This window comes from Solanum stenotomum, chromosome 8 (genome assembly GCF_019186545.1).
Source record: "Solanum stenotomum isolate F172 chromosome 8, ASM1918654v1, whole genome shotgun sequence".
Lineage (NCBI taxonomy): Eukaryota > Viridiplantae > Streptophyta > Magnoliopsida > Solanales > Solanaceae > Solanum > Solanum stenotomum.
This window is the reverse complement of record NC_064289.1, coordinates 8,737,930-8,752,853: the sequence shown is the minus strand read 5'-3', so window position 1 is coordinate 8,752,853 and position 14,924 is coordinate 8,737,930. Positions and strand designations below refer to the sequence as shown.

Here is a 14,924-nt window from a genome sequence, read left to right as displayed (position 1 = left end):
ATTTGGGAAAATGATCAAATGTTTTTCTTCATTGTAGTAATATTGTGGTAGTCAAAGTGGAGTCGGTTAAATGGTAATAGAGAGAACTAATAGATATAAAAGTATGGTATATAATATATATATATTATTAGATGTATGTGTTACTCATTTATACGTAGTTAATTTTTTTTTTTATGTATTAGATATTGAAACTCTTTTACTTGACTTATTTATATTTTAAATTCACTAATGAAAATCCTTGTTTCGCGACTAATCCTAACTTAATATTTATAGACTCATATTAATTATACCAACGCAATAGGAACAATAAAAAAAATGTGTTTTTAATTTGCAGCATTAGATCCTGTTATAGACTAATTATTAATTGTTTACTAATATATTATTCTAATTGGAAGGTAACATCAGTTCTAATAAAGAAGGTTAATTTGGTGGTAATGCACTACGCACTTTAACTTTTTTTTTCTTTTGTTTTTTGTCTATAAAAGGAGACATGAAGGAGAGGGAACAAATAAGGAATTAAGATCAGTAGCTAAAATGATTCTCTTCTTCAGAGCTTTCTTCTTTCTTATAATTATCAGCTTTCTCATTTTCGTAGGAGCTCAAGCAAGAACTTTACTAGGTACTACTAATTTAATTTAATTATTCTTTAGTTAGCTACTTACATATATTTACAACATAAGTATTCATTAATTCTTTTTAGTTAATCCACTTGAAAATTAATGTTATGGTGGACTGCATGGAGAAAGTAATATAAATTTATAATGTTGTACTAGTAATTAAGAAGATTAATATGGCACTCTTTTTTTTTTTTTTTGAAACACTTCTTTTCTCATACATATCTACATCTACTTGAGGGGAATAATAATTAATCAACCTCTATATATACTCACTTTTTATTAAAAATAATAATAAAAAAAAGTCAGTTCAGTGCATAAAGCAATCCTTGTTAGGATGGTCTAAAAAATCTCACTCTAAAGGGTGTGACATAAGCAACATTAGAGATTGCTTCCACAGTTTGAACATGAATATCTAACCTCAGCGTTGCTCCAAGGCTTCCCTTCTCTCTATATATTATTGAGTACTCTAATTAACTTGATAAGTTAATAAATTTTTGTTTACTTGGTTTAGGAAATCATCATGGGATGGTGAAGTTGAAGTTGGGAAATGGTAATTATGGAAGGACACCATATATAACACCTACACCACCAACATCATCTCCACCAACAAATCAGGAAATAGTTAATGGAAGACATGATCATGAATTACCACCTCCTTCTCCCAAGCATGAACCAATTATTGGCCAACTCACAACAATTAGTACTAGTCCTCATCATGACGCCGCCGCGGCGCCGCTCATGATTACAGTTGGTGGGAGGCACGATCATGTAGCGGCACCACCACCACCAGAGCCACAAGATGAGCAAAGGCAGATCATTATCACATCCTCTTCTTCTACTTTGCCTCTTCAGGCTTCCTATTAAGTGTTGAAGTGGACCTCAGCCCCTGCTCTGATACCATGTTGAAGTTAAGCCTTTAAATGAGATGATCACACACTTCAACATTAAGCTATATACACTCTACGTTATGGGGACTTTATAATATAAGTATAGTATTTTTTATTTTATATTATAAAGTAGCGAGAATATATATATAATCTGGTTTTAGTTCACTTGATGAGTTAATTATCTAGCTCTCAAGTCGCAAGAATAATATGTGTAATAGACGTCTTGTAATGGAGTAACTACGTAGTTAGTAAATGAATTTGAGGGAGTGATATATGGTTTTAACTTATTATAATTATAAAATAATGTAGTATTGTTATCAAACCAGAATGTATATTTTTTTTTTGTTGAGATCGATATTTATTCACGACTTGTAAATATTTGAGCAACATTTAATAATATATTTCCTTTGTTTCAAATCTATGTGCATGATACTATTTGATTTGATACAAAGTTTAGAAAAGAAAGAAGATTATTGGAATATGTGGTTTAAAATGATATTCTTTAGACCATTTATAGTGCGACTACTAATTATTTCCATTACGAGTAAATGAGAGTATTAAAATTAAATTATGAGTAACTTTCACATATAACAAACATAAAAATCAAATTTGTATGTTATAGCTATACTTTGCATAATTGCGCTCCATAACAAATTTTATGTTTGTTGTGGAGCTTTTGATTTGTATAATTCATTAGATACATCCAATTTTATACAAATTATTCAGTTTTGTATAAATTCATTTATACATTGTAATTTGTATAATTATATGTGTATAAGACGAAAATATATGTATTTGTATATACACTTTTCTCTCGCTTTATACAAACACAAACACATTTTATACCGAAGTGTATAAAATGACTAATTGTCTATCGAAAATGGCTAATTGTATACCGAATCAAATTGCAAAAAAATTGGATGTTTGCTGCGAATTACAAATAAAATAAACTGTGGCTATAGCATTTAATTTGAATTAATAGTTTGCTATTTCATACAATTTTTTCTTAAATTATTTCCAATTATAAGAAGCTAACATTCTTTTTTAAATGGATTAACAATAATTACATTAATATTATTACATTTAGAGTCATTAAAGACTTAAGTAGTTAAGTTACATTTATATAAAGTGTTACTCATATTTATCATTGCCGCTTAAGGAAATAGCGAGCTTACTCCTAAGTCCTAACGTACAAATTAAAAATGTTTTTTTTGCTGCATTGGATCCTCTCATTGATATTCAATTTAAATAAAAAATGTATAAATTATAGGAACCACATATTATAAGTACTAAATAACATCAAATCCCTTCTAGTTTTCTATTTACCAAAAATCCCTTAAAAATGATGTTTGCGGGATACATAGCGTTGTGCACGGGATACATTAGGTTTGATACATTCCACATAGCGGTATACATAGCGTTGTGCACGAGATACATTAGGTTTGATACATACCACATAGCGGGATACATAGTGTTGTGCACGGGATACATAGCGTTTGATACATTCCACATAGCAGCGGAATACATAGCGTTGTGCACGGGATACATAGGTAAATAAGGGATTTTTGAAATTTTTAAAATAAATAGGGATAAATGGATATTAAGGTAAGTAAAGGAGTGTAGTTAAGTAATTTGTCCATAAAAAATTTGTTCAATCAGTTCCGTTAAATTTTAATATACTACTTAGATGATTAGAAGTACAAAGATTACACTATCTAAGTTTTATTGTGAATTTGAACATAAAATATTCAAGTTTTTTAAAGTAAATTTTGCATATTTAGAGAGTATATAGAAGTATGCAAGTCAGAATAATTCAAAATATTAAGTGACACATGAACAAATTCTGGTCAAAGAGAAATTCCTTTGACTTCTCATCACATAAAGTTGGAAGAGTGAGTACTATTCTATATTTAAAATTAATTTAATATTAAATTTTATATACTAAACACACAAATATTTATGGCTTATTTATAAATCACTTAATATAGGATAAAAGTAATGAATGAATCAAAGTCTCCGCTTGTTTATTTTTACTTGTCTATTATATTATTTTGAAATGTCCAATCACTACTTGTTCAGTTTATAAAACCAATGAATAATTTATTATTTTCTTTTTATTTTATCCTTGCTATTAAATATTATTTATTTTTCAATATTTAGATGACTTATATTACATAAGGGTGATTTGGTAAAGCTCTCCCTATCATTACTGCTTCTAAATAAATTGGATGTGCTCAACAGGCAATTCAGTGAAGAACAAAAGTTAAAGACCACACATTCGGCCCCTACTTGGTCTAGCAAAGCACAACATATGGGCACTATTAGAAAAAAGTGATACTTTTGATATTTGATATATAAATAAACTTTAGTTAGCTTTACGAAAATAGTTTAATCTATATTATATGTAACAAATTCAGTCATATTCTTATTTCGTTTCAACACTTAAAAACAAAATTAAAGTGAACTAATAGATTAAAGATGAGAATTTTTTTTTATCTTTAATATATAGCTTTAATTAGATATGAGTTGTCCTCAATTATTGTAGGCCTTAAACACATCATTTCTATTATTTGTGTGATCACAGTAGGTACTGTTTGCTTTATAATTTAGGTGAGTCCGTGTTGAAAATTGTGGATATTTATATTACAACTAGTAGCAGAAAGATTTATAAATATTCAAATGAGACAAGGATCGAAACAAGTAGCAAAGAAAAATACAAGGCTTTGACTCACCTCCTTTTTTGAGCGTGGCCAAGTCAATGTTTTAATTTAAGAAGTGGTCTGAATGAAGTTTAATCATTTCACACTACACACCTACTCTTTGTTTTTTTAAAATAATCATAATTGTTCGAGTTTATTTGCACATCTCGATTAATTCTATGAAATACTTGGCTACCTTTTACTGATACAAGTATTGGAGTTACCTGTCCATCACAACTCGAATATAGATGAGATTTAAAAAAAATCATTCAGTATTTTTATTTTCGTTAGATTTGAATCTGAAACCTCATGATTCTCCTAAGACCGCTCTTTTAAGCGATATACCTACTCCTTCAAAACAACATCTATAAATACCCCTTTGTACTGCTCTAGTACTTAACACCAAAATAGTAGCTAGTGTGTTATTACTAAAATTGAGAAACATGCAAATAATCATTACTTGTACATTCATTCTCATGGCAACATTCATTTGTTTCCAACAAAGAAGTGAAGCTAGAATTTTAGCAAGTCATGATGACAATACAATCATACAAATCCTCATGACAAAGAAAATAATTGAAAGGCCATCAATTTCATCTCCACCACCACCTAAACCATCACCAAATTCCAAACAAATCTCAGAGGTCTCTCCTCATTGGGCTAATAATAAATTGGCTCCCAACAAAGGAAATAGTTTAGGAAGAAGTCCAAAGTCCCCTCCACCACCTCCACGGTCAGCCCCATCCACTGGCCAATTGTTTTCATCTTGAAAACCGGGGCTACATTTTCAAGTCGCGGGTGCTGCTACAACTAATTGGTTCGATTTTGAAGATAGAGCATACATGCATGTTAAGATTAATTATGCTAGCTAATTGTTACATGAATAATGCTAATGGAATTTTATTTAATTAATTTGTACGTGCTTGATCAAGTAAAATATATTACTACAAAAATGACACACTGTAATATATATTTCACTATGATTTAATTTCCCTTTGACACTCTAATACATGAATGTCTTTAATTATTCCTTTTGTCCTAATTTAGTTTTCATATTTTCACTCAAGAAATCATAAATATGTAGTAGTACTTTTTTGCTAAGTTACCTCGATTTTTCTTCATTAAATGTGCAATCTATTCAAAACTTGACGGATAGAGTAGTTTGGTTTTTAAAGAACATATGCTCTACGAGGCACAAGTTCAGTTGCTCAAGGGAAAAAATTAAAGATCAATCCATTTTAAGGTCAATCGGTGTCTTTTTTTTTTGGCAATAGGTTGGCTCTTATAATTTTCCTTTCATGATCAAGTCTGTTTCCTTTAGTTTATGGTTCCATGGATATTCTTTCGGTCAGATAATTGATAAAGAAACGTTCTCCAATCCCTTTGATTTTTCATGGTTGGACGTTTAAAAATATTCTGACTAGGTATTGCTACTTTGCTGCTTTGTCAATATATACATACTGCTTTGAAAAGTAAACCCCCACCCCCCACAACCATTATAATTCACATTCATATAGGCACTTTCATGTCCATTGAGTCTACAACTCAGAATGATTTAATCATGAAAATCTTTAAAATAAAATATATAACTGTGGTACAATGGATGGGTCTGCTTCTCCCTTAACTATAGGTTTTCGATTCAAGCTTTGAATATGGAAAAATCCTTGGTAAGGTTGGGCACCGGATCGGGTTGTACCGGTACCGTTATGGTACCATTCCGGTCCGTTCCGATCCGGTAGTCTTCGGGACGGAATGGGACACCGTGAACTGGTACTCGAAACGGAACGGTATCACGATTTGATACCGGTGTACCGGTACCGATTTATCCCGGTTTATTCCTGTTCCGATTAATTATTTTTTATTAATTAATTTATATATAGGCATATTTTCAAAAAAAAAAAATGGATTGGATCGGATTGGATTGATATTTTTTTAATTTGTGTCATTGTTTTATCCTTATTTTTATTTAATTTTTTAAAATTACAAACTTAAGTTATTTAAATTACAAGTTATAAGTATAACTTATAACATATTAATAATAAATAACTTATAAACTTCAAAAGATTTCAAAATTTCAAATCTTGAAAACTTAACCTTAAAAACTTTAAAACAAAAAAACTTTATTAAACATAAACTTGTAAATTTAATAAGTAAAAATTTTAAAAAATATCTTTAAAATAAACTTAAGTAAAATTACATTTATAAATTTCAAAACAGTTAATTTAAACTTAGAAAAATAAACAAACATTCATATTATCATAATTCAAAAAAATCAAAATAACTAAAAAAAATTACTCCCTCCGTCCCATTTTATGTGGCAACATTTCCTTTTTGGTCAGTCCCAAAAAGAATGTCACATTTCCTTATATGGCAAGTTTATAAAAGTACAATTCCTCTTTTATCCTTGTTGGTCCCACTTAATCTTAAAATAATACTCCAATACATTTATGAGGAGAGAGAAAAAAAGTCTACTTTTTAAAGGGCAATTTGGTAAACATTTCAAAGTCTTCATTTATTTCTTAAACTCCGTGCCCGGTCAAATGTTGCCACATAAAATGGGACGGAGGGAGTATTATTTTTTGAAATAGCTATATGTGTCGTCCTGTTTATCCCATCCCGTTCCATTCTGGTCCGGTTTAGTCCCAGTATATAGTGGGACGGGACGGAACCTAGTCTCCATCTCGGTAATTCCAATCCGGTTCATCCCGGTACAGGTCAACAAATCGGTCAACCCATCCCGTTCGGTCCGGTACCGGTCCGTTCCGGTCCGATGCCCAACCTTAATCCTTGGAAGGGAGTATTTTCCCTCAAATGGGACCCCACACAGGAAGAACCCGAATTTGTCAAACTCCGATATAGGTACCCGAGGAATACACAAAAATCATACTGAAATGCCTAAAGTGGTTGACATTGACTATGATATTAAGTTCATACTGGGTCTGATAAGTTGACTGATTCCACTAGTGTAACAGTACAATCTTGACTCGATTCGACATCCTATGGTCAACCTATAATCTAGTGGGTTGTTGGATTTTATTTTATTTTTGTTAGGACACTTAGAATGTACATCAAGGACTCATTTTGGTCGGAGAACAAGTTATCCCAAAATTGGTAATTCATCCACAATGAGAGATAAAAATTAATACTACAATGCCCAGAACAACTAATCCCCGAATAAACTACAGGGAATCTCAAAACCGTTTCTGTATTTCGGTTTTTTTGTCATGCACGTTAAAATCTTGTCCTGTGTTGTCTAATTCTCATGTTTTATCCTGAGTTCACTGGGCAAAATCTGAATATCATGTTCACTGTAACTTTATACTTGGCAAAATAATGCAGTAGTGACAAACAGGAAAGCATTGGAAAACTTTCACAGCACTAAGTTTTGTACAAAAGCACAAAAAGGGTCTAATTCTATCCATGAACAGTTCTATAACGATGCATCAAAGTTTCAAGTCCTAAGCTGAACACAGTACTGTTGCTAACTTAGTTTTTCAATATATACAAGAGAACTACAGCCATCCTTTGCAATGATTACCTGATGTAGACTTGAGCTAAGACTATCTAGCCTGGTTACCTGCAGAATCATCGCATAAGAACAAAAAGTGGGGCAGTGATGCTATCCTAGGAAGATTCAGTAACAGATCACCGACAGAGTCCTTCCTTGACATTGTTGAAGTCGGCTTGCAACCAGAGAGATCAGTTGATTCATCCTCTGGCATAGAAGGATCTTCTACATCTTCTCTTCCAAGCGGTGCGGTGGGAATGAAATTTATTTCATTAACTCTTCTTTCATCCGACACAACATCACCACAGTTCTCACTCGGATGAGCTGTTGCAGGATCCTTTTGGAGAAGGCAGCACAGAGAATTGACCCTTGACATAAGAGATTTCTCATCTGATGATGACACATTTTGAGTGTCACTAAGCAAAGATTTGGAGATCTCTTCCAGGATTTCCGAGCTTTGTCGTTCATCATTGGCGAGGTTGATGACTTTAGATGTCGTCTGCTCTGATACACGTTGCTCAAGCTGGCTCACTAAATCACTCATTGACACAGAGGGATGTACTCCAGACACTCTGAGTTGATTGAGGTTACTGAGCCCTTTCCGCTGCTCCACTTCCCTACTTTCCATATCTTCACTCGCCCCTGTATCAATAACAGCACGTTGAATGTGAAGTTACAGAAAAATAAAAAACAAATCCAAGAGAAACAGCACACTAACGAGAACAATATACATCCAGATAGCAATATAGAAGCAAATCCTGATCACTTATAATAGGCCATAGAATGGTTGAGAACAATATACTTCAACATAGGATAACATGTCCATAACCCGATTCTGCAATATGGTCATATTCCTCTTTTTGAACAGAGACAACCCCCTCAATGTGGATAATTTTCAAGAAACACACAACTGTACCACCAAGACATCACTACAATAAAATCAAGGAAACGGGTTGCAAACTTCCTCTCCACTCTTTGAAAAGGAAATGACGATCAATTTGTCACTTTTTCAAAAAGGTGGGGGATAAGGGATGATCATCGACGTCTTCAAAGACATACTCACCATAGAACTCAATTCAAGAAAACTTAAATGCACTTCTCAGATAAAATACATAATTACCTGATCTTGGGGATGGCTTTTCTTGGTGAATACATTCCAAAGGTCTAGGATCTTGCTTATTTTTGGAGGAACACTGAGCTCCAGAAGGTGAAGTATAGTCAATAAAATTCGGACTCCCCTCATTATTCAGATCAAATTCATGGTCCCTTTCATGTGTGTCTTCAAAACCCGACATCTGGGATTCAAAATAAGGAGAATCTAGAGTCATCTCTGCTTGTTGACTCAGAAACTTAAGACGAGGATCACATTGCACAAGCTTTTCAATATGCTTTCCCAACAATCCATGCGGACACTCTAAGTAATGTCGCCTACAACCAAAGAAAATTTGAAGAGTTTTAACATCAAAACTGAACCACATTAAGACGAGCAAGGAAATGCTAGAAATTGTAAACAGACCAAACACACTCTACAACCAGCAGAACTTAAAAACCTAATATACTTGCAATCACTATGATACAATATAAAAGCTACTATAGGTGCAACATGCTTCAAAAATTAGCTTTTTACAACAGATTAAACTGAAATTGGGAAATTTAGTTGGGCTTTTAGATTCAAAGCTGCATCTACTGAGACATTCCATTCGGTTGCAACACTGAAATGCTCTTTCAAAACTGCATTAGGCCACAAGGATAATCATTAAGTAGAGATAGCAACGGGGAAAGGCAGGGAGGTTGCCATGCAGGTTCAGCCTTCACCCGAAAGACTTCAACCCATGCCACACCGCTCCGCATAGAAAACTTTCTATTTCAAACCTGTCCCTGCCCCTACCCACCCCAACCCACATAAACCTGCCCTGCCACATAGCCACTTAATTCTAAGCATGGGATAGTTCAAAATATTTGTTACTTGTTATGTTTATTACTCAAGAATGTGAACAAATGAACTGTTATTACATCTTAAAGATTGGTTTGGAACTAAGATAATAAAACCTGACGATAATCAAAAAAATTCATAAGAAATGTCAAGCTCTTCCATTCAACACTTGGATGAATAAATTCGATGAAGAGTAATGCATTCATTTCATTTATATTTTCTCACTTCTGTTCTTCAGTTTTGCCCCCACCTCCCTGACTGAGTACTGCCTCCTAAAAATTGCTTCCTTCTTCATGTTTTCAATTAACATATAAAAAGTGTTAACTTGGCAGAGTCATAAAAAGTGTTTGAAAATTGTTATGGTAACATTTTGTAAGTCCAGACATCTGCAATAAGTGATTGATTGTAGTTGCAGAAATTTATCTAATTTGTAATTGGTCAAAAGTGCTAACCCGCAACGGCTTTGAAGTTTTAAGAAACACGCTTGAACCCACCCGCTACCCATAAGTTTAAACCCATACTTCCCGCATAACCTTAACCTTCCCCACCCTGTTGCCATCCCTACAAGCATTAACCATTAGGCACTAAATTGAGTGCACAAGCAACCCACTCTACCTTACCTTTCTAGTATTGCCTCTCTCCTCTTCAAAAATAACTAAGCCTCGATCACAAGTTTCTGTCTCACCTCGCCTAACGTAAAATAAACTAGATAGGAAAGAGAGAGTTTCTGCATGAATAATGTATTCTACAGTCTTATCATCCTTCCCAGACCCCCACCCCAAGCCATTTTAAAAAGTTCAAATTAAGAAAATGGTGTTTCTTGGCCTTCTCCATATCAACAATTACTACTTGCTAGATGAAATTCCAAATCTAATAAGACCACTACTTATCATATAAATCCCTGTGATAGCCACGAAGCATCTGCACTTTACTCTGTCAATAGAGTTGAGTCATGCCGGGCAAACCTCTTTCTGGATTTAGCTTTCTATCATTATCTTCATGCATCAACTAAGTAGATCAAACAAGTGATTTGAAATACTCGCCGAAGTGGGGAAATAAAGAAGGGGAAAAGGCTAGACAATAGATGTCCACGGAGATGTCAAGAAAACAAGATAAAATTGGCTAACGACTAACAATGGCGTAATTATTACTTGAGGAAGAAAAGAACTACAGGGATAATAGTAAGACCTGTGTATGCTAGCCTGTCCATCAGTAAAATCTGAAGTTGCTTGCCAAAGTGTGTGCTTTCTGGGTTGTGGATCTGTCTCCCTAAAGAAAAGAGGTTGCCTTGCCAGCTGCAATACAAGGATACATAGCACCCTCATCAACTAAGGTTAATAAGGAAAGCAACACTGGAGCCTATTCTGCTAATGCAGTTAAGGAAATAACTCCATAAAGACAATAGCAAAAACAAAATTGTTTTACCCCTTACCACTATATCCAAGGTTCCTGGTGCATCATCTGGGTAATTTGCCTTCAACCCTATAATATCAGACCACTGGATCTCTATCTTATTCTTGAGACCACCATCAAGGACTTCCCATACAAGCTTATGCTTGGCAAAGTAACATTTTGCAACCAAATCTCCTTCATATCTCGACTTATACTGTAGAGACAAAAATATTCAATTCACTTGTGGAACATTCAGACTGAACATTATTTACAAATCATTATAAAAGGGAACTGTGTATACCTCCCAGGTTCCAATTCTCAGAACTGAACCAGGAAAATTCGAGGCCTTGAGCTTTTCTATCATTGCAGTGCTTCTTTTCTGCTCCTTCTTCCCAAGACTTTCCACCATGGAGGTGCCCCCAAGCTTCATTTGGATCATATCCACCAGTGATGGGCTCTTTTTTAGCCGCAAACCTAACGGACTGGGTTCATCTAACGAGACGAATGATGATGAAACAGGAAAATCACAAGCTCCTTCACCCAGTTGCTGCTGCAAAATATCCTTGATTCAGCTCAGAGAAGATTAACGATTACATACTCAGTATTGTCCTACCGGTAGGGTGTACACGCAGACCTTACCCCTACCTTCGTACGGTAGAGAGGTTTTTCAGAACAGTTTGAAGGAAATGCCTCAGAAGATAACAATAGACGTAAGTTCACTGGCATCTCCTTAATCAATATCAAGGCATCAATACTGATAAGCCAAGTTCTTATTCCCAATTTGGTAATTGATAATTCTCTTACAAACATTTCTAAAATGGTTATTCATACTCCTTTTACTTCATTTATTACTAAGCACTTCCTAATTTGGTAAGTCCCTAAATGTTTGATGCAATTCAATAGTAAGTCAAACTAACATCATAAACTCTATGTGTAGTCAAATTCAGAGCATATGTTAGTAGACAACAAGATGCACACAGACAAAAGTCTTAAAACGAAAAAAAATGCACAAAATTCTACAGATCAAATAGAGAAACATCGCTTTAAAATTAGAACAGCAAAGAGAAAGAGAGAAAAACCTACTTGCAGAGAAGAGGAAAGCTTAGATCGCTTGTCGAGTTGGCAGCGTTCTTCATCTGAAAAGTTTTCAAGGTCTACCTCCCTCTTCACCGGCAACATTTTCCCCCTCTGCCACCGCAAATCCGACGGCGCTTCGCCGGTGTAATTCCTCGACGGATGCATGAGAAAACGACAAAAAAAAAAGTTTCAGATTGAGTAAGACAAGTACCAAAAATATCAGAGCCGTGCTGAGTAGAGTTGGAAAATTCCAGTGAAAGTCACGCTTGTGAGATGAAACAGAGCAATTTGTGTTTTGGCTACTACTAGCAGACAATTACTTCACTTTTCTTTTATATTAAGGAAAATAATTATTTATTTTTATAGTCCCTTAATTCTTACTAAATTTTGCCAAATCCCTCCATCATAAATTACTTGCCATGTTTCATTTTAAATAAGTCAAACTCTTTGAGTTTCAATTAACATTTTAATTATTTTTTTATCAAATAAATATAAGTAGAATATATAAATTAATTTACTTTTATGGCAGGGGGGAATAAGATATCTTATTATAAAGCATGTTATATTCAATTAATTACTCATAATGTATACTTTTTTGTCCTTTTCAAAATCAGAATTATTGTGTTGGATCAAAGGAAGGGGTGTTTGACTCGATGGTCTATTAGAAATAATATTTTTATTTTTAAGATAGCTATGATAAAGTCTACATACAATGTATCTTCTTTTAAATCTTAATTCGAGATTATATTAATTATATTGTACTGTTTTACTTAAGAAAAAGTTTTATAACAACATTTCATTACTGGATTGATTTTTCAAAATTAGAATTTTTGTGTTGGACCAAAGGGAGGGGTGTGTGACTCGATGGTCTAATAGAAATAATATTTTTATTTTCAAAATAGTTATGATAAGGTCTACATACAATGTATCTTGTTTTAAATCTTAATTCGTGAGATTATGTTAATTATGTTGTACTATTTTATTTAAGAAAAAGTCTTATAACAACATTTAATTACTAGATTGATTTTTTTGAAAAAGTTCTAACTTGAAAAAGTGATTTTGAGCAATTTTTTAGGTTAATATTTTTTCAATCATAAATTATAAATACATATTTAAATATAAATTAATTTTTAAATATGTATTTAACTTTTAAAAAAATATTTATATTTTATAGTTCTAGATACCCTATAAGTTTGTAAATACTATAATTATATATTTTAGAGTCAAGTGCTTCAAAAAATAGGATTAATTTTACATGTTTCTTGTGCAAAAATCATTGCGTCAATTGAAACATAAAGTGACGTTTGTTTGCGTAAACAGTTTGACCATTTGGAAAAATAAATTAAAAATAGAAATATTTGTTTAAGTTTTTTCATAAGCGTAAACTAATGTCATTAGGACTAAGATGTAAATATTAAAATATAAGTTAGGACAGAAGTACAATGTACTCCCTCAGTTCTCTTTACTTGTCACTTCATTAATGTTAATATTTATAGTAATATCCATATTAATGTAGTCTTAGATATAGATATAATTCTGGTACTTAATCAATGAGGAAGGTAGAATAATAATAAAATATTTAGGGTAATTCTTTAAATTAGAGGCAAATTTTATCACTATCTTTGAGGTAGAGATGAGTTTCCATAGACACTCAACTTAAAGAAAAAATAGATCAAGGCGGTATAGAAAAAGAGATAACAAAAATAATAGAGAAAATCCTGACAAAATATCATTGACACTTTATCAAAGCATCTTAAATAATAGTGTTTGCAAGAATTTTTAAACATATGGAAAATAAATCAACCACAAGCAAAATCAGTAGAAACATGATTTTATTGATAAATAGTGTGAGTACAATTTTGTTCCTCCCTTGATTTATCTCTTATAAGATTTCCCTCATAAGATCTCTCATAATATTTCCGAGGGTTGTTAGTGGCGTATTTCTCGAACTAGGATGATTTGAATTTGATTTCTTTATGAATATTTTATGAATTTGCGCAATATTCGAGATGTCTTTTTAAGAGAATATAATAATTTTAATATAGGCATGAACTAGTGCTTATGATTGAATAGCCTCCAAGAATTATGTTTGGAATTGAAAACATAGTCTCAACTCGAAGTGAACACGAGTCCCACAAAATTTCAATGACTATAAATAGTCTAAACAAGATAAAATAACAATCGACTCATAAATAAATATAACAATCAAACTCGAAGAATAAGAAACTACAAATGTAATACAAATGACTAATATCATATAAAAGAATAAGTGAAACAATGATATCTAACTAACCGCATACCTTAATTCATGTTTTCTATAACTTTTTATCCAAGGACTAAGATCATGTCCTTAGTAAATTGAAATTGTGTTATGTTATAATCACATCTCCTTGTTACTTCTACTTAAAATCACTCATTGTCAACCTCTCACTCCTCGGGGCACTAGAGCATTCCCCCACCCACGTGCTGGACCCTCACGATAAAATGCGTGGGAGCCCACAGATCCGAAAAGGTTCGTGTATTTGTACGATTCCGGCTGTGATTTAAGGACAGGGAACGATAAGAGATCGACACGTAAGATGCTTCACAGATGGGATAATATTTGGATCATTCTCTTTTTGTCGTCTTATGGATCAAGGAAAAAACACGCGTGTCGGCACGTGATCTCTTCCTTAATAAAAACTCGGCGGCCTTACTGTTTCTTTTAAGACCAATCATATGTGATTTTACGCCCCTTATTTATTTATTTATTTACTAAGGGTCCATTAGCTGCTATAGAGAGTGACTAGGGAGAGTTGGCAAAATAGCTAC

The 14,924-nt window shown here is 33.0% G+C and overlaps 2 protein-coding genes across 3 annotated transcripts; one reads left to right on the top strand and one right to left on the bottom strand.

Annotated features, from left to right (window-relative positions):
- Nucleotides 1-531: 531 nt before the first annotated feature.
- Nucleotides 532-1,828, top strand: LOC125874187 (hydroxyproline-rich systemin-like). Its single transcript, XM_049555033.1, has 2 exons — nt 532-619; nt 1,129-1,828. The coding sequence occupies exons 1-2, from the start codon at nt 535-537 to the stop codon at nt 1,479-1,481; spliced, it is 438 nt and encodes a 145-aa protein (XP_049410990.1). The 5' UTR covers nt 532-534; the 3' UTR covers nt 1,482-1,828.
- Nucleotides 1,829-7,507: 5,679 nt separating this feature from the next.
- On the bottom strand, nt 7,508-12,407 carry LOC125872310 (uncharacterized). 2 transcript variants are annotated; one of them, XM_049553025.1, is made up of 6 exons: nt 12,120-12,407; nt 11,338-11,586; nt 11,077-11,250; nt 10,833-10,939; nt 8,832-9,139; nt 7,508-8,353 (listed from the first exon to the last, which is right to left on the bottom strand). In XM_049553025.1, the coding sequence occupies exons 1-6, from the start codon at nt 12,276-12,278 to the stop codon at nt 7,764-7,766; spliced, it is 1,587 nt and encodes a 528-aa protein (XP_049408982.1). In that variant the 5' UTR covers nt 12,279-12,407; the 3' UTR covers nt 7,508-7,763. The 2 variants fall into 2 exon arrangements, with proteins under 2 accessions (XP_049408982.1, XP_049408983.1); XM_049553026.1 differs by having other exon boundaries at nt 11,338-11,583; nt 12,120-12,402.
- Between the last annotated feature and the right edge of the window lie 2,517 nt (nt 12,408-14,924).

Excerpts from the sequence above, each read along its gene's own strand:
- LOC125874187 (XM_049555033.1), top strand. The coding sequence starts at position 535 with ATGATTCTCTTCTTCAGAGCTTTCTTCTTTCTTATAATTATCAGCTTT. Across the intron at positions 620-1,128 it reads TCAAGCAAGAACTTTACTAG|GAAATCATCATGGGATGGTG; the intron begins GTACTACTAATT and ends TACTTGGTTTAG.
- LOC125872310 (XM_049553025.1), bottom strand. The coding sequence starts at position 12,278 with ATGCATCCGTCGAGGAATTACACCGGCGAAGCGCCGTCGGATTTGCGG. Across the intron at positions 11,251-11,337 it reads TGAGAATTGGAACCTGGGAG|TATAAGTCGAGATATGAAGG; the intron begins GTATACACAGTT and ends TTGTCTCTACAG. Across the intron at positions 9,140-10,832 it reads GGACAGGCTAGCATACACAG|GCGACATTACTTAGAGTGTC; the intron begins GTCTTACTATTA and ends CTTTGGTTGTAG.